The sequence below is a fragment of the Archocentrus centrarchus genome, chromosome 10, assembly GCF_007364275.1.
Source record: "Archocentrus centrarchus isolate MPI-CPG fArcCen1 chromosome 10, fArcCen1, whole genome shotgun sequence".
Classification (NCBI taxonomy): Eukaryota; Metazoa; Chordata; class Actinopteri; order Cichliformes; family Cichlidae; genus Archocentrus; species Archocentrus centrarchus.
The window spans coordinates 13,289,010-13,308,472 of record NC_044355.1 but is presented as its reverse complement, the minus strand read 5'-3'; the positions used below and the strand labels follow the sequence as shown (position 1 = coordinate 13,308,472).

Genomic DNA, 19,463 nt, shown 5'->3' with positions numbered 1-19,463 from the left:
TTTACCTTGCCCACCAATAAGTGGAAGGTGGATTTGCATATATTTGAGCCTGTATGTAAAGCAGCTATGTGATTCCTTAACACGAAAACACACGCTCATGTTTTCATGTATAGATGATTTTTGTCATATCAGAAAATATTCAGACGTTTTGTCTCAGGATTCTTGAGCCTGTCTTTCATCTTTAACAGTCCTGCCAGTCAGCTTAATAGGCACATGACGCCTTTTTCTTAACGAAAACCAAAATACTACTATGCTTTTATTTTGAAGGGCACGGAGCAACAATCAGCTGATCGCTCACGGCTGAGCTTTTGGTGAGGTGACGTCTCTTATTTAAAAAACTAAACGAGTTGAGGACGCTGTCGTTTAAGGTAAGCCTTCGACTCGACCAAACACTTGTCGTAGCTGAGCCGAAACAGTGAATAAAAGGTGAAGGTCGTTTTAGTTATGCTGGACTTTAACGGCTAGTGTTCGCTGAAGGCATCTGGATGATGTAAACACGGACCAATTTTAGCTAACCTTCGTGCGTGATGTTTGAGCGCTCCTTATTTTTGGTTTCCAAATCTTTAAAATTCTGAACTCGTCTCGAACAGGCACTTCCTTGGCGTTTATTTCCCGGACTGCGCGGACATGTGTCCAGATAGTAAGATGCCAGTTTATTAGGAACATCAATAGTCCTGCAGTGAATCCTACCGGATTTTTGTTTGTTTGTTTGTTTGTTTTTAGGAGGGGCGTTTTTTTAGCTCTGTCTCCACCTCGAACTGCAATGCACTGCACTCAGCGACGTTTCTGTTATTTTGTCTAGCTTGGTTATATCCCCCAGTGCTGACAGACGAATAGATAGGCAAGAAATGCAGGCATATCGAGGAAATATGCAAAAACACAAATAATTTAAGTAGTACATTTCTCTGTCCGTCGCCTTTGTTTATATATCGTGTGACGTGCTTAAATTCGGTGTGTAATTTTATTTATTTTTTAATACTTGCAGCTCTGAAGGTCATCAGAAAGTCCAACAAATCTGAGGTTCACAGACCAAAGCTACGCTGACATGGCTCCAACACTGGTTAGTACAGTAACTATGTGCTGTTGCATTTAACTGATATCTTTTTAAAGTGTCTCAGGGTATCTGCTCAGATTGAACATGCTGCATTTTTGCCAAACTCTGTCTGTTGCAAATTCAAACACTTGTTTTTTTTTTTTTTTTTCTGTTTTGTAATCCAAGTATGACGAGAAGCCAGAGCTTGGGGATTTAATTGAGGTTTTCCGTGGCAATTATCAGCACTGGGCTGTGTACATTGGTGATGGCTTTGTTGTTCACTTGGCACCCCCCTGTGAGTACACACACACACACACACACACAACACACACACACCACACACACAAACACACACACACAAACACACACACACACACACAAAACACTGTGTGGACTTCTATTTCCAAATCCCAGCCTGTCTTACTGAAAACAAAAAGCAGCTTGTCTGAAAGGCCACATTTAGATTCTGTAATGTGGGTTTTCAGAACAGAGCATAATGTGAATTATTTTTTTTTTTTTTTTTTTTTTTTTTTTGTGTGTGTTGGTTACAGATCACTCAGAACAAAGCAGCTCAGAGCTGTTGCAATATTTATCACATAAACTGAGTTCATTCTGTCCTCAGCTGAGGTCCCGGGTGCTGGCTCCAGCAGCATGATGTCTGTCCTAACTGAGAAGGCCTTAGTGAAGAAAGAGGAGCTGTGGGACATGGTGGGAACTGATGAGTGGAAAATCAGCAACAGTCTGGATGGGAAGTACCAGCCGCGCGAGCCTCACATCATTGTGAGGGAGGCCTGTAAGATGGTGGGCCAGGAGCTTCCATACTGTGTCTTCAGGGGCAACTGTGAGCACTTTGTCAATGAGCTGCGCTACGGCAAGGCGGAGTCCCGTCAGGTAGGTCCAACCACGTCAGTCCCTTTGTGACTTTTTTCAGTGGCACACAGAGTGACATAAGGAGTCAAAAAGGGTGCAGCTAGTGGAGGCTGGGTGGTAATAGTGTCAGGAATGTGAATTTTTCAGTGAAGAAAGAATCGAATAGCAAAACAAGCTGGAACGACTTCAAATGCTAATCTCTTAAGCGTTTTGAGGGTGCTTTAGATTAATTAACAATTAATACAGGTGCTTATAACTGTGTAAATCCCACCCGTGTCTACACCATTGAACCCTGTCACTCCACTGTGATACCAGTTGGCAATTATCTCCAGTATCAGACATTGTGTCAACAGTTCTGTTTACACACACTTTTAAGAGCTGTAAAGTAATCAGCTGGCACCACCCTTTCTCTCTAGAGGGTCGCCATCGTCTGTTAGCTGTGTGTAGCTGGAAGATATGTTGGGGAAACTGATGTAATCTATGGTGGTACTTAATCCACCGCCTGGAGATTCTGTGTCTTATAGAGAATCAATCTAAGAACAGGTGAATGAAGTTTCAGGAGTGAAGTACCAATAATTCTGAAACATCCAATTGTCTAAAGAAAAGCACCTTCAATGCATTTAATTTGTAAATATCAGTGAATGTGTGTTAAAAAGGTGGATTTTTTTTTTTTTTTTTTTTTTTTTTGGGTCAGTGATTTAAAGCAGAGACATTAACAATGAAAAATATGGATCCCCTGGTTTTTCATCATGGTTGTTATTATACGACCTTTAGTTAAGAGTTAAATGCAAGCGTCAAGTAGCAGTGAGTAAACATAAAATCATGGCTTGTGTCTGCAGGCTGGAACATTTGGTTAATTTGCTTCAAGTGCACTGAACTCCACCCATAGGCTTTTCTGAAAGAGACTCTGACTCAAAATGAAAGGCAATTAAAGTGAAACTTAAAACACTCCCAGGCTAACAGTGTCCAAGTTTAAACTCAGTAGGAATTGTTAGTTCCACATCATTGGATTTCTCCTGATCCAGGCTTTGTCCTTTTTAAGCATAAACATGTGTTTTATGTTTTTTTGTTTTTTTTTAACTCTCCAACTTTATAAATGCAGATTTGACAGCTGTGGAGGTTCACCTTTATTCTTATTTACTGAAAAACCTTTAATTCATAATGTAAATTTAACTTCAGGGATACCTAAGTTGTGTTCACACACACCAAATACACTCATCAGTATTAACAGTTGTCAGGCTGCTGGTGGTGGTTGTGTAATAATGGTGTGGAGGATATATTCTTGGCTCAATCTGGGTCAGTACCAACTGAGCATCGTTTAAACACCACAGCCTGCCTGAGTATTGCTGCTGACTATGTCATCCCTTATATAACCACAGTGTACCCATCTTCTGATGGCTGCTTCCAGCAAGATAACACCATGTCAAAAAGCTCACATCCTCTCAAACTGGTTTTATGAACATGACAGTGTACTCAAATGGTTTCCACAGTCACCAGATCTCAATCCAATAGAGCACCTTTAAGACATGGACCAAAATCTGAGAAATGTTTCCACCACTTCTTTGAATCTATGCCACAAAAAGTTAAAGACAGCCCTGAAGGCCAACGCAGGTCTAACCAGTACTAGTGCCATGTACCTAATAAAGTGTCCAATGAGCTTATTTAATAAAATTGAGACATGGATTCTGTTTAAGATATTACCAAAAAAAAATAAAATTCAAATCTAAAATTAAAAAAAATAAATAAATCATACAAATAAACATTTTTCTTATGGAGACAAGCAAAGAGTAACCTCTTTGGTTTGCTGATTTTTAATATATATTATTATAAACAAAACAACAATGCTAGTTGTAGACAAAGATAAGAGAATTTGTTAATGCATGCATTTGAATTCAGTCAGGAATGTCACCGTTCTCCCTGCTCATGAACTGAAAGATGTACATTTTCCCTGCAGGTGCGTAAGGCAGGAGAGGCTGTCATGGTTGCAGGTGTGGCTGCAGCTGTGGGTCTGGGTATTGTGGCTCTGGCAGGAGCTCTGTTTGGAGGCAGCAAAAAGGAAAACAAGAACACACAGTGATGGATCTTTGTTCTCTTTTGTTCAGGGTCTGGATTAGCAGAGCCTAACCAGCAAAGTTAACTGGTGGCTAATCAGTCACAGATAACACTGCCTAACTTACATGCAGTTACCTGTGATTTAGCAGGAAATTGGGTTGATTTCACCTTCATGTCCTTCATGCTTTTTGACAACAGTGTAAGGCTGGTTGGTTTGTATTTTCCAGGCTGTTAAGAGATTTTGTACAGACAGCACATTTAGCAGTTTTTCCTCAAAGATGAAGTACATTTTAAATATTTTCATGTGAAATTCAGAAGATGACTATGGATCGCTTGTGAAGGAGGGTGGTGGGAGGATGTATAGTTATATTTAAAAAACACACAAAAAAACCAAAAAGAAAAACTTTATATCAGTCATAATTTAAAATGACTCCTGATAGTCAAACATCTGAAGTGAAAATATGAAGTTCTATTTATGAATAACTGATAAGCTAAAAATGATCTGTCATAATATGAAGAATTTAAAAAACTTACAAAAAAAAAGCTTGATTTGATTATGTTTCTACATTTCACAGATGTTATTACTGTTCCTGTGATGTTTAACTGTTTGAAAAATTTTTAAATAAATTGACTCTTGATGGTAGTCTGGTTTTTCTCAAGAAGTACAGATATAACATTAAAAATACTTGTCATTGCACCCAGGAATGTACCCTATTGCCTTAAAGCCTTTGCAGGGACATCCTGCACCCTTCTTGCATTACTGTTACCTTAAATGACCTAATGTAGTTTAATGTTTTTGCATCTGATGGGAAATGAAGCAGTGGCATTTTCTGAGAAAGGATTTTTTGATTTTGATACTCATTTTTCAGTTTTGCACAAGAGGAAAATATGGTGTGAAATGACAGTGTTTCATAATTGGATAAAAAAATAGCTGAAATTGTGAAATATGGATCAAAAAGCATGTAATTTAGATGCATTCCCACCAAAACTGGAAGACTGTTACCAGACAGAGCAGCTGAAGTAACAGTGAAAAAAGTACTCAAGTATATTAAGACTTAAGAATAAACTCAAGCTTCTTTTTATCCTTCTTGTATTTACTTAGCAAGACACGTACATTTTGCCTGTACATGCTAAACAACAATTGATACCATATATAATTTATTGGATTTTTAAGTTGAACATGAAAATTTCAGACTGTGTTCGCCCCACATTTAGCTTGGTAGGGTGACCAGAACAAACCTGACCTAACAAATGGTCAGATTTGAGTCAAATGTTGTAAATGATCTGTTATTTAGTTCTTGCTCTGAATTCTGGTTTAAAGATTGACTAGGTACAATAAGGTCACTCCATATGAAGTCGGTCAAATCTGGGAAAAAGCTCCTACCTGACCCCACTAATCTTCAAACAGAGGAAGACAAGCATACAAGAAGAAACTTTATTTTTTTTTAATTAATACATCAGAATAGCTCACATGCTACATGATTTGGATTCTTTGTAAAACATCCGGGCTTCTCCAGACTAATGCAGTGTCGTTCCCTTCATAACTGGACCCGGCCAACCCAAACCTGGACTTCAGATCCAGTGGGGATCCAGTCGATTGTGTCAGCAGGCTCATCCATTAAACATTTTGTCTGGCTTGTAACACCAAATCTGGCAATACCATATCCAACTCAGACCGGCCACACAGGGTCACACTAAGTTTTGGTCAAATCACAAAGTCTGAAGCTTTGACACACATCAGGTACACTTTTCAAAGTGTGTAAATGTGGCATTCTTGGATGTGATTCAATCAATTAAATAAAGGCACAAATTAAAAAAAAAAAAAAGTATAAAAGGGTTCTCCTTCACCCATACGGACTAAAATTATTTGTTAGTAAGCTTCCACTTCCTTGTATGATTTCAAAAGGTGCCCATGAGCTCTACAGGGTTAATTTTGATTTCACACATCCACCACAAGACTACACCTCAACTGATTTTTGCCCTGAAACCACCAGATTCCCATATTTTCATGTTGCAGCTGCTCCATTGTGTGTCCAAAGTGCATGTTTGTCATTTAAAGATCTCTCAGCAGTCACCAGTGTTACCCTGTCGGGCCAGTTCTGTAAAATACAGTGCTGCATGTGCAAAGTCAGCACGTTTGTAATGTCTTGCCATGAAGCCTTTTGTTAGGAGGCCACACAATACACAGTGCATGCATGGACTTATTTTTAGTCTGTAACTTAACTAAAACATTCGTAACCACAGAGAGTGTGTGTGTGAGTGTGTATTCACATGTACTGAAAAACATTCAGCGTAATAATAAATGTGTGATTCAGAAATTCTATTATATATTTTGTTTTTTCCTTCTAAAAAGTAATTTCTTGTAATGAGATGCACCAGTTATATACATATACTTTACAACAGCAACTGTATGAGTTATGAATAAAAAATAAAAAGGGAGTCATTTTGTGAAACCTGGTCAGGCCTCTGCTGCAGGGGGTGCTGCTTTGTGGTGCTTCATGCCTCTCCAGATTTTCTTTCTGTCTTCCTCTATCATCTGTAAACTTTTTGTTTTTCCAGGAAAAAAGACAGAAAATCCCAAACCTAAGAGTCAACCGGCAGAAACATTTTCCTTTGCTTCCTCCACTATAGCAACTGTTCAGTTTTCTTTTTTTTTAATGCTGCCACTTCTTTCTGGTCCTTAAATTGTGGAATGTGGAACCTCCATCCACTGCTTTGGGCCAGTCAGTGAGGTCCATGTACCCCAGCTCCACCCTCATCAGTCCAGCTTGCGTGCGCCCAGTTTGAGAGGACCTTTAGCAGCTTTTCGTTCCGCCCGTTTTGCCTCCAGTTCCTTCCTCCTCTCCTCACGTTTCTTTTTGGACAGCTCTGCCTTGCTGAGGCCTGAGTGACAATGAAACCAGGATGTCAGTGACATAGTAGCTCATCCAACACACGATCTATCACAATTCACGTTATTGCCCATAAAATGACAAATGTGACCTTCACCTTGAGAACAGTTTGAGTGAAGCCCCATTAGGTGATCACTGTGAGCAATTTTTTTTTAAAACTAAAAATCTGACCAATACTCTAGGAGGAGTGGTTTTTGTGAATGCCTCACCTTTCCTCTAGATGGATGAGCTAAAAATAAAGAAGCAATGCAGTGATTTATTACTGAAGCGCTGCATTTTTAGGAGCCTCACAGGAGACATTAAAATGTCCAACTGAAAGGACATGCAAAGGAGAACATAAGTGACTTGGTGGCTACAGAAGACTTGCAAAAGGACTGAAATTTTTAAATGGGCAGAGATGCAAAATGTCCCGAAAGTGCTGGATTTGTTAGCTTTTATTAGAAGCCCATACAATCAGGTCAATCCAGGGTCTAACTTCTGATAAGCCTAACCCTTTTGTGGGACTTACCCTGGCTTCCATCTACCGACTCCCAGCTCTCCTCAGCTCCCCAGTCTCCTGTAGTCTCTGCACCCCAGCCATCTCCAGACTATCATTGAGAAAACAGAACATAAACATCAGTTTCCCTTCTTCAAACCTGAAAATCGATTGATTTGTTAATCCTTATCTTGAATTTGGATTTGTTAAAACTTATCTTGAAGCTATTTTATTCTGAAGGTTAAAAAAAAAGGCCAATCATGATTCCTATCCATGCTGAGGGTTGATCATGTGACTGCAGCTATACGGTGTTTCCAGCGTGCTTCATTAAACTGTCATTTATGTTGCCAATGAAAGTGGGTGAAGTATGAGAAATGTGGTGTTCTCTCAATGACTCACATAAGGCATTAGAGAAAAGGCAAACAGAGCTGCCAGTGATGTGCTACTAGTGAATTGTTTCCTGTGCTTCAGTTGCTAAATTTTTCAGCAGTTTTAGTGACTCCTCAGTTTCAGTGTGCTCTCACCGTGGCCGCAGACGTGCTGGCTGTGTTTCTTTGGGACACGCTGGCGAACAGATCGTTCTGACCGGCCCCCTTTGCTGTGGTGTCCCAGTTGTATTCGCTGGCTAACCGCACACCTTCAGGCAGGGCCACCGTCTTATTGGTCGAGCTTGTGTCAGTCTCCTCCTCCGCCCAGTCATTGCCCCAGCCTTCCTCGCCTGCAGAACTCTGACCCTGGCCTTCTTTCTCATTGGACCAGCTGTCATCAGCATCCCAGCCTGAGCTCCAGTCAGAGCTCTGCTTTTTCACCGCCACAGAGGTGGACGCGCGGCCCACCTACATCACCGAGAGGAAAACTGAAATGAGTCCAGCTGCATTAACTGCACTGTTAAGTTGGTACTGTTTTTTTTTTTGTTTTTTTTTTTTTTCTTCTATGTCTACATAAAAAAATTAGATCCCTTGTTTTAAAGTGCAGAAAATTACCACCTTGTTTTTTTCTTTGTTTTTTTGTTTTTTTTACATTTGCTGTCAATACCATACATAGGTTAAGATATAATGGGAACATTTCAAGCTACAGTACACACTAAGGAGTAATAGAAGAAGTAGACTGAACACAAAAGGAAGCACTGTCAAATAAATGCTATGCTTAGTATCCTCTGTCTGACCTTCTTTTTAGATGATCCCATTCCTGACCAGTCAGTGCTCCAGTCATCGGGCTCAGTCTGAGCTTTCTCTGGCTCCTTTGAGGGAAAGCACAGTCAATTTATGAGATCTCAGATTATAATTATGTAAGACCATAATCTTGCATTTATGTATAGTACATATCTGAGTAAATATTTCCCTACCTCCAAACTCCCCCAGTCTTCCTCATCATCCCAGCGGTCTCCTACAGGCTCATCATTGTCATCTCTTACTTCAAGGGTCTGTGATTGGTTGGCACGACTAGAGGCAGCATGGTGACTCAGGGAGGTTTGCTGAGTTTTCTCTTCAGAACCTGAGATCGAAAGAATGCAAATACATATAAACAGAAATGAAGCCAGGGCCTGGTTTCAATTTGAGACACTGATTTCAGGGACTGTGTGGGAAGACTTTAAAAATTAAAAAGATGTTGCAATAAAGATTTAATTTGGGATACAGAGACTGCTTTTCTGCTGCTACACAGAGGTGTTAAATAGCTAAGCAGGAATAAGATTCACTGAGTTGCCTGAAACAAAAAATTTTAACAGGCTTTCAAAACTCGGTTAACTATGGACACATCTTCCTGAGTGAGTTTAAATAGCTGAGGTGATAACTTCTGTATTTTGTATATATTCATTTTGTCTTCTTTGTTCATTTTAAACATGCGTTAAGATGTTTGTAGTGGAGTAAAAATCAGACGCTTACTTTGATTACACAAACATTATGTAGGAGTACGTAATGGATAACAGGTATTGATTTGTAAATAACTGGACATGAATAATTTGAGCTTATATATTACAGTATATTTCGAACAAACTAGGCAGCTCATTCTCTTTCTCTTGACAATACTTTACTTAAAGATATAACATTTTGGGGTCAAGTTGAAAGAAAGGCCGAAATGTTGACCTTTAAGACCTTGGTGGATGTAAGCTAAATTTGAATGGATTGTTAACAACTCCACTCTACATCCTTACCAAGTTTTAACTTTTTTAGCTATCATGTTTACAGACAGACCCCCCCCCCCCCCCCCCCAAAAAAATAAAAAAAATAAAATAAGGTAAATAAATATTCATTGAAAAAAATAAATAAATAAATAAAATGACGGGGTACCCTGGTTCCACCCTACCTGGTGCAGGTGCTCCATCATTCACACTAGTGGGGCTGGTGGCATTGGCGGCAGGTATGCTGCCCTCAGCGGCTGCACCCCCTTCTGTTCCTGGAGCATTGCGGATCAGCTTAGAAGTTAGCGAGGTCATGCCGGTCACAGCCCAGCCAGCCCAACTGGATGAGGCACCTGCAGGCTGAGCGCATGATCCTACATCCTTTTCTGCAGGACACACAGAAGAGAGTGCTGTAAGCGTTAGATTTTCATTCTTAAAAAGTGTGTTGTGTTATAAATATTTGAGGTAATTTGTTTCTATTTCTCAAAATCTAATCATGGTATAGAAACAAATACACAATGTGGAGTCATTAGTCTGAGGACAGACTTTGGAGCTCAGTGTAGTTTACAGTTACTTACCAATCTCAGCCAGCTTGCTGGGATCTTCTGACACAGTCTCTAGTTTGGAAAGGAAGCTCTTGATGGCTTTGAACGTCTGACAGGAATAAAAGGACAGGAAGGTACATTCTGATCAGAGATAAAATGGCAACTTCTGGTGAACACATAATGTGATTAAACTTTGCCAAGCAGCCAAAATCATAATTCAGTAATAACCCAGTTCCTTTTGCTTGAAAAGAAACGGTTTTCTTCTTAAATTAGTTTATTTACAGATTCACTAGTTCTTTTTTGGCCATTTTATTTGACAGTATTGGCAGTGGGAGAGAGACAGGAAGGCAGGGGAGGAAAACGGGGAGGACACGCAGCAAATGACGACAGGTCGGGACTCGAACCTGCGCCAGCCGCACTGCCATGCGGCATATATGGTCACCTGCGCAACACCCTGAGCCACCCTGGTGCCCCACTAGTTCTATTTTTAACTAATCCAGAAATAGGCACTAAGCAGTGCTAACATCTTATATTACTACAATATGGCACTAACGTCACCATTCCTGTATTTAGTGCCACCAGAGTTATTATAGTTATGCATTTTCATTATTTATTTTTAAATTTCCTTTAATTTTTAGTGTTTTAGTTTAGTTTGTATCATTAAAAAATGTTGTGTCTCAATTTATCCATCCATCCACATTCGGACATTTGTACGGGTTTCGGGTCACAGGGGCAGAAGCAGAAATACCCCAGACCCCTCCGATTTCTCTGGCACCTCCTTCACCTCTTCCGAGGGGACATGGACACGTTTCCACAGCATGTCCTACCTCTACCACATGGCCGGCCTCCCTGTTGAAACATTCCCAAAACACTTCACACATGACGTGTTCAAGAAGGAATTCTGCACAAACCACCTAAACTGGCTCCGTGACTCAACACCTTACTGTGGAGAGGGGTTTGTGTGCCCACATGATCCCAAAGTTATGTCAGTTTTGCCCCTTGTAGGGTCTCCCAAGGCAAAATGGTCCTGGTCATTGATGCACAAAACCCCTAGTCAGGGGCAGAGGCCCTGGTGGTCTGAAGCCACATTGCCAAAACTAGCTATATGGAGTAACGGTTTTAATTTTTTTTTTTTTTTCCATTTTTGGCCACAGCGGCTTTTATCGACAGCGGAGAGAGACAAGAAATGGGGGAAAGATACGGGGGAAGACACGCGGGTAATTGGCGACGGGCCGGGACGCGAACCCGCGCCACCAGCACCGCAGCGCGGCATATGTATGTGGTCACCAGCTTCACCACTAAGCCACCCAGGCAACCCACAGTTTTAATTTTTTAATAATACTTTATTTTATTATATTTTTTTGGGGGGGGGGTTTGTCAGTGGCAAGATATAAGAGGTTCAGAATGGGTACAAAAGACCTGACTTACTGTAATGTAGACATCTGAGTCACAAAAAACACTGCCTTCTGAATGTTTTTACACACTTTAGTTTTAGTTAAATATGAGATTGATAAGTCTGCTACCATTCCCAGTACATGTTCCTCAGTAGTTGTAATGTAAGGAAAATTGTTTTCTGATAACATAATATGACTGCAATGATTTTGGGTTAGCTGTGAAGTCACATATTTCCAGTAGTCGTATACCTGGTCCCTGACGCTTTTATCAGGGTCAACAGCAAGGACACAAAGGGTGGGCAGGATTCGGGCAGCGATCTCCGTCACGCTGTAGTAGTTGTGTGTAGCGGCAAAGCCTAGCACACCAGCAGAACGTGATGCAGGGAACGGGTCTTTTGTGGCTCGAGAGAAGGCAGAAAATCAGAACACGCTGTCGAGTCTGTGAAGAGAGGGGTAATCAAATTCTTTACTGAACACTGATTTCAGTGTTTTGTTTTTTTAAGTTCAAGTTTTATACAGTGGTGCAGGTTTGCTTTACCCCAGCGTTGAGGTAGGAGGCAATTTTTCCCAGACAGACAGTGGGGTTGGCAACCGGATAGGGCCTTGTTCGTCTCTAGCCTGCAGCCGGGCCAGAGTGGCGCATGAGTTCCTGGTTCAGGTTGGTCTCATTTAGCTTGGGGAGCCAGCAAGCAGCATAGACTGGAGGGGGGAAAGCATAATAATAAGGATCTTATGTCATCTGCTGTAATGCCCAAAGTAATATAGAAAAACACCCGTTAGATTGGTCTTGTGTTAAGTGTGAAACTACCTTCACAGTCTGTTCCCTGATGGCAGGGTTGTGTCTGTGAAGCCATGAACAACATGAGGGAAAATCTGGGAATTTACTGCTGCCTCATTCAGATACTGAATGAACTGCTCCATCTGAGAAAGGAGACACAAAGCCAGGTTGATTAAATGATAAAAGGGTTTATCCTTTAAGACAAAGATAAAAACAGGCAGGAGGGGAATGTGATTAAATAACTGTGTATTATATTTCATTGTATTTATAACCGATGTTTCTCTTAAAGGAAATTTAACTAAAATCCTGAATGTTATATAAAGATTACCTCAGCAACCAAAAGAATATGACACACCTGCTGCAGAAGTCGTATCCTCATAGCTCGGGTCTGTGGAGGAGAACATCTTCACGATGACAGGAATGATCTTCTGCTGGTATTCTTCCGCTGACAAAAATTTTCCCACCTAGCAAAAGAGGATGCAGAGAGAGTGGAGAAAAAAAAAATCATGTAGAGATGTGCACTTATAGTGGGGTAAATAATTATATAATGATCCTCTACAACTCACCCAGAATTCTGGCTCCCACAATTCTATGTGTCCATGTGGCACACAGATTACAATCAGATTACAATCAATCAATTACAGATACTCCTGATTTCAACTCATTGAAAGCACATCTGTCCAGAGAATCCATTTCTTCATTCAAACCTTTCCACCACCATGGGGAAGACCAAAGAGCTATCAAACGACATCAGGAACAAGATTGTAGACCTGCACGAGCCTGGAATGGGCTACAAGCTGTCAGCAAGAAGCTTTGTGAGAAGGTGACATACTGAAGAGAAATGCTGAGTATGACTCTCTGTATTATTGTAGGGTCTTTACCCACAATACAAAGCGCCTTGAGGCGACTGTTTGTTGTGATTTGGCGCTATATAAATAAAATTGAATTGAATTGAATTGAACAACATCCCCACAGAGGTGGAAACATTATGCTTTGGGGCTGTTGTACTAATAAGAATACAGGACAACTTCATCACACTGAGGGGCCAATGAACAGGGCCATGTACTGTAAAATCTTGGACGAGAACCTCCTTCCCTCAGCCAGAACCCTGAAGATGGGTCATGGATGGGTTTTCCAGCATGACAATGATCCACAACATACCACCAAGGCAACAAAGGAGTGGCTAAAGAACATTAAGGCACATTAAGGTCATGGAGTGACCTAGCCAGTCTCCAGACTTCAATCCTAAAGAAAATCTGTGAAGGGAGCTGAAGTTTTGACTTGCTAAGCAGCAGCCAAGAAACCTAAAGGATTTGGAGCGCTTCTGCAACGAGGAGTGGGCCAAAATCCCTCCTGGGACGTGTGCAACCCTGGTGACCAACCACAAGAAACATCTTACCGCTGTTTTGCTTGGGGATCAAATTCACTTGATGACATGCACATCAATTTATAACTTATGTAATATGTTTTTTTTCTGGATTTTTTGTTGATATTCTGTCTCTCTCCATTAAAATGAACTACCATTGAAAATTAGAGGTTGTTAATTTCTTTGTAAGTGAGCAAAGTTACAAATTCAGCAGGGGATCAAACAATTATTTCACCTGCTGTAAATATTAGCAGCAGTATAATCATGTCTTACTTTTACCTTATCTAGAGAATGTTTTTACTCTTGATTATTGCCTGTAGACTGTCTGTTCCATTATCTGTTATTTATTAAGGTGTAAAAACTGCCCTAGGAAGTGGGATTTACCTTGAAGAGCGGTGTGAGGACAACAGCGCCTGCATTGCCAAATTCAAAGGCGGTGAGTAGTTGAGGCAGGACTTTGTGTTTACAGAAATCTTCAGGGAAGGAATCGAGATTGTCACTCAGATCCTGGAAGAACTGCTGCTTCTCGGCTGGCTCCTTGATCTAGAAAGGACCATTTTAAGAAGATAGGTCTAATTTCTGTTTTTTGCTGTAAACACAGAAACACACTTTTCAAATAAAATGCATGGACTGAAGGAAGGCATAGAGTCCCGTACAGGCTTGTTTAGCTCAAGTCCATTCAGCTAAAACTAAACAAGAGTTGATAAGTTTTAAAAACCTTGGTTTTAATACTTAAGGTTGCTGACTTTACTAGAATGATTTAATTCTAGGTCTATCACAAACAACTCTTTATTGCAAGTATGCAGACCTGGAATCTCCTCCAGAAAAAAGGTTGCTCTCCACAAAGCTGTTACTTAGGAATCCCCCCGGGGCTCTACAGTTCTGGAGAAAGCGGGCTGGGTTTGGTCGAGCCCGGGGGTTAGCTCCAACCAGTTCACAGTAATGGGTGACCAGGGCCTTGGGGAGCTGTGAAAACAGAAAGGACAAGCGAATGAACTTGACTGTATCCATTTTTTCATATGACAAAGAAAGAATCTGTTCAGCTGTCAATTAACCCATGAAGCAACAGGACACTGAATTCCTTGCAGGAAGGCACTTAGAATAGAGGTTAGAAACAGAGATCATATTTCTCCCACTTCTACTTGCATACAGAGTCCTGAATAATCAGAAACCATCATATCTATAGGACCTCATAGTAACATACTATTCTGACAGAGCACTCAGAGTGCACATTTACTTGACTTTCCAAAAGTAGAATGGGAGGCAGAGCCTTCAGCTATCAGGCCCTTCTCCTGTAGAAGATCCTCTCTACTTCCAGACTGGACTTAAAACTTCTATTTTTCATAAAGCCTACAGTTAGAATTGGATCAGAAGACTCTGAACCATCACTTCATTATACTATACAGGTTCAGACTGCTGGGAGCTTTCCGTGATGCACTGAGCACTTCTCCTCAACATTTGCACACCATTAACTTTTGTTTCCTCTTTCTGTGGTTTGTGTTTTGTTCTGTTCCCACAGTTCTTCCTCCCTGCTGTCACTAAATGTTGGCTCATATTAGATCACCACATTGTTGGGGTTCGCTTCATGATACTATTGGGTCTTTATGATATAAAACTTCTTGTGATATTGTTAATTGGTGCTATATAAGTAGACTGAACTAAACAAAATAGATCTTTGGAATGATATATGTATCTACTCAAGGCCTCTGCTAACCTCCCTATGTTCAGTCTAATGTTGCTTGTTCTTTAAATAAACTGTATCATTTAATTTCCTTTAAACAAATTAATAATAGAATAATCTAGATATTTCTAATAAACAGTATTTTCTTGAATAATAGAATGTTCTCTAACTGGCACGGATAACATTTAATAATAAGGTTTTGGGATAACAAAGCAGCGATCGAGGTTACAAACCTTTCCCAGTGAACGAAGGGAAGAAGTTCGCGGCAGTGGCCCGTTGAACACCTCCCAAATCAGGCAACCTAGTCGCCACACCTCCCCTGCCCTGCATGAAAAATACACACAGTTCAATGCAAAAGGTTCCAGGCAGAGAACACCAGAGAGTTGTTCTCTAAATGCCCTTCTCTCACCATTTCTCTCCACTGTTGTTGGACATCTCCGGTGGGTCATATTTCTCCATGTCTGGGTAAACAGCCTTTGGAGCAGGGAGTGAGACCCCACTTGGGTCTCCCTGCTCAGGGGCCACATGGTCGAGGGCCCCTAGCTTCCACTCTCCAGCTCGATCCACAAAAAACAGCCCATATGCCCAGGTTGATATGGAGCAGGTGGCAGTCATTGATGAGAAAACTCAGAGCTTTCTGTAGGCAAACAGAGGTAGAGACAGTGAGAAAGAACTGATAGACATCTGCCAAAAACTGCTCACCTGTGCTGTCCTTACCACTATCTGGTGGAGTCCCCACGAGATCTCCAGTTCCCCAACACCCCCCTTTCTCTGCCTGTGCCTTCAGGTGGACCGCGAGGGGTGTAACCTTGCTCAGTAACCAGGTACAGGCTCTTGTCTGTCTGTAACAATGACAACCAAGATCAAAATCAACTAAGAAATTAAAAAAAACAAAACAAAAACAAAGCTATACTTCAAAACTACTGTATGTCACAGCATTATGGAGACAGTAAACAGTAACGTGACACAGTAAAACAGCTTTCCATGCTTATTTTTGCATTTACACATAATACACACACAACACAACACATTTTTACAACATAACAGTATTGTTCATCAGATTTCTATTAAAATACACTAAGTTTGAATTGAATTTACTGAACATTTAAAATTAAGATTAAGAATTTTTGTATCTGAAGAGCTGAATGACTTTCTACTTTTGCATTTCTAATTATTTTTGTCTCCCTTGGAGAGCTCAGAGCACAGATAATTTTTGAAGAAAGCAACTGCTATTCCTGTGCTGGATTTTAATTATGTACCAGTTCTTCCATGTTTCTTTAAATGTGCTCTATTTTTGTCTATTGTCTGGTTGATTATATATCTTTTCAACCTTATAATTGTGTGCTTTCATTGCCAGGTGTCCTTGTAAAAGATATTTTTTTCCATCACAAAGGATAACCTGGTTAAATAAATGAGGGGTAGCTAAACGCAATAGGATTTGCTGGTCATATTCCTTTGATAGCTTTCTTTTTTCAAACTCATTCTTTTGATGTACCATGTTACAAATGCTCCACATGAAAAGGTCAAATCATATCCTTAGTTGAGCTATTCACACAATGTAGCATGCAATCTAATTATACTCTTATTACAAACAAAAGAGAAAGCAGCATAATTATCTGCTACATTATTCACTATAGCTACTGTAAAACTATTACAACCCTAAAGGAACCTAATCACACTCACCTCTATCTTAATGTTTAACATGAAGAGAAGAACAAATGATGGAAATGAGACACAGCTAATTATAAAACAGTTACAGCAAAACATGCAAGTCTCAGCTCAAAATATAAAAAACAATGTCAGTGTGTGTAAAGCAAAGTGCTTTGTGAGAAATTTAAGTCACATTAAAACACATACCTCCAATCCATCAACATAGGCCAATATGTTAGGGGTGACGCAGAGTCTTCATACGCTTGAAAGCAGCCTTGGCAAGCTGGGTCTGTTGGTCTGTGCCCTGAGCCACCTCGTATACAAACACAGACACTGGCTCTCCAGTGGTCTGCCGGGAAAGATTGGAGTAACAGCAGCAAGTTATAATTACTCCATGACGCTTAATTAAGTCATTATTTGTGGGTGTAGTGGTACTTTTATAAGTGCTTTTTCCAAGCCTTAATTTTAAACTTAAGTATGAATTTTACTATATAAATGACTTCACTGCTTTAAAAAAAAAAAAAAAAAAAAAAGTTCAATCCTCATTTCAATGACATCCAGACCTTTCATTTTCATTTGTCTTCAACAACCTGGCTTACTTGTGGTTCCTAGAGTTTCTATAAGCAGAATAGGAGGCAGAGCCTCAGACTCCTCACCTGTAGAACCAGTTCATAGTCTGGATTCGGGAGACCCTCTCAACTTTTAAGATTAGGCTTGAAATTTTCCCTTTTGAAAAAGCTTACAGCAAGGGCTGGATCAGGTGACCCTGAACTGTCCCTTAGTTAAGGTGCTATAGCTCAGGATACTGGGAGACTGTAACACACTGAGCATTTCTGCTCCAGTCCCCTCTTTTTACTCCCCATGTTTTACTACTGCATGTCAATCCTTTTTGTGTGTCTCTCTCTCTCCAATAGTTTGTGTTTTGTCCTCATTTTTCTATGCTTTCCTTTTTCTCTTATCTTTCCCCTCACCCCCAAACAGTTGTGACAAATGGCTGCCCCACCCTGAGCCTGGTTCTGGTAGTTTTCTTCCTTTCCACCATCACCAAGTCCAGCTAATATGGGATCATTGTTGTGGTTTTCTCCTTGAGCCCACTGTTGTTGTCATTTGGTGCTATAGAAATAAAACTAACTGAACTGAAATGAAGCCATCCTCTGCAAACAGAATACTCCAATTTTCCTTTATTTTAAGATCTCATTGGTGTTATAAACCTTGAAGCAATATGTTTATAACTATACTTAAGCAGTTATAAATTAACTAAATTCTGCTTTCATTTTCAATCAAAATTCTTCAAGTCAAAGTAAATAATTTACTGGATTGATAATTTGAGACTAATATTCCCATTTTATCAGAATGTCAAACAATCTGGTGGCTCTACATCTTTGCTGTGTTTTTATATAAATAAACATCTAGCTAATGTGTATTAAACATCAACGACAAAAAGTAACTATTACTCTAAATACTGTTTACATCTTTCTGTGTGCAGAAATGACATTTAATGTGAATGAGGATGATGAAGTAGGAAGCTGGGGGGATCCTGCGGTGAAGACGATGACACTGAGATTATAGCTTTCCGCTTCTCAGGGATAATACTCAGACAGTGGGTTATATGCGGTGCCGTCAGCAGTTTAGCTGGAACATTTTATTATTGTATTAAAGCATTAGCATTAAAACGATTCAAATAAGAACCGTTTACTCGGCTAAAACGGGTGACGTGGCGAGAAATACGTGTCTGCCTCTGGGGGTAAACAAAGAGCCCGAGCGACGATCATTAGCGACAACTAACAGACACAGACGAGGCAGGAAATTTAAATTACTACTGAGACTGAATTAATGAAAAACATCCAAAAGACACTAACAGAGCTGACATTGTAACCTCAAGGCTAAATCAAGCTCTAACGCTGACCTGTCAGCTTCCTGGCAGGCCCCATAACCAAGCCAGCTAACGCTGACCGCTAGCGCAGCATCAGCAGCGGTCTACCTCTTTTACCTTTCGCTTTCCCCGATGTAGAGTCCATATTCCGGACTTTTCTTGGCTGTCTGGGAGAATTTCATACGCAAAGTCTTTCACGGGATCCCTGGCGAAAAAGGACCACATCTCCCCTTAGCTCTGCACTTCATCAAACACACAGCGACAGGTGAACTACACAGAGTGCTAGCTTGCAACTGGCACGGATGTAAAATGGTTCCGTGGAAACGTTGTTTCTGCCCATTGGTTCCACAAGAAGTTGAGCCTTCCCCGGCAGATGTAGCACACTATAAAATCCTTAATTTACTCGGGTTTCATTAAAATTGAACTTTGGCTAGTAACAAAACAATCTCTATGAGAATGCTTCACCTGCCCTAGCAACAGAGAATTTTAAAATAAATAAATAAATAATTAAAGATGTGTTCCTGTCCAGCCAACAGAAATGTTAACTAACTAGTCTCTGGAGCTTGAAAAAGGCGACTGGACTTCTTTTTGTTTCTTGAAGACGTTTCACCTCTCATCCGAAAGGCTTCTTCAGTTCTCAACCAAAAGGTGGAGAGACCCAGGTATTTAAACCCCTGTGGGCGTAGTCCCCTGGAGGTGGTTATGACCCTCTATTGATCTGGTACAGATATGTAGA

At 40.4% G+C, this 19,463-nt stretch overlaps 2 protein-coding genes across 4 annotated transcripts; one reads left to right on the top strand and one right to left on the bottom strand.

Annotated features, from left to right (window-relative positions):
* The first annotated feature begins 265 nt into the window (after positions 1–265).
* On the top strand, positions 266–4,489 carry LOC115786617 (phospholipase A and acyltransferase 3-like). 3 transcript variants are annotated; one of them, XM_030738859.1, is made up of 5 exons: positions 266–368; positions 986–1,060; positions 1,220–1,328; positions 1,656–1,924; positions 3,858–4,489. In XM_030738859.1, the coding sequence occupies exons 2-5, from the start codon at positions 1,046–1,048 to the stop codon at positions 3,978–3,980; spliced, it is 516 nt and encodes a 171-aa protein (XP_030594719.1). In that variant the 5' UTR covers positions 266–368; positions 986–1,045; the 3' UTR covers positions 3,981–4,489. The 3 variants fall into 3 exon arrangements, with proteins under 3 accessions (XP_030594719.1, XP_030594720.1, XP_030594722.1); XM_030738860.1 differs by having other exon boundaries at positions 368–426; XM_030738862.1 differs by lacking the exon at positions 266–368 and adding an exon at positions 507–640.
* An 887-nt stretch (positions 4,490–5,376) lies between these two features.
* Positions 5,377–19,175, bottom strand: scyl1 (SCY1-like, kinase-like 1). Its single transcript, XM_030738863.1, is given in 28 exon segments — positions 5,377–6,838; positions 7,355–7,433; positions 7,846–8,157; positions 8,487–8,561; positions 8,667–8,815; positions 9,626–9,826; positions 10,019–10,094; positions 11,629–11,796; positions 11,798–11,818; positions 11,918–11,968; positions 11,971–12,012; positions 12,014–12,058; positions 12,061–12,078; positions 12,188–12,219; positions 12,222–12,300; positions 12,513–12,542; positions 12,544–12,621; positions 13,908–14,066; positions 14,328–14,489; positions 15,438–15,528; positions 15,614–15,774; positions 15,776–15,841; positions 15,922–15,972; positions 15,974–16,012; positions 16,014–16,046; positions 17,062–17,094; positions 17,096–17,203; positions 18,845–19,175. Coding segments are annotated over 28 exon segments (2,592 nt in total). The 5' UTR covers positions 18,953–19,175; the 3' UTR covers positions 5,377–6,713.
* Between the last annotated feature and the right edge of the window lie 288 nt (positions 19,176–19,463).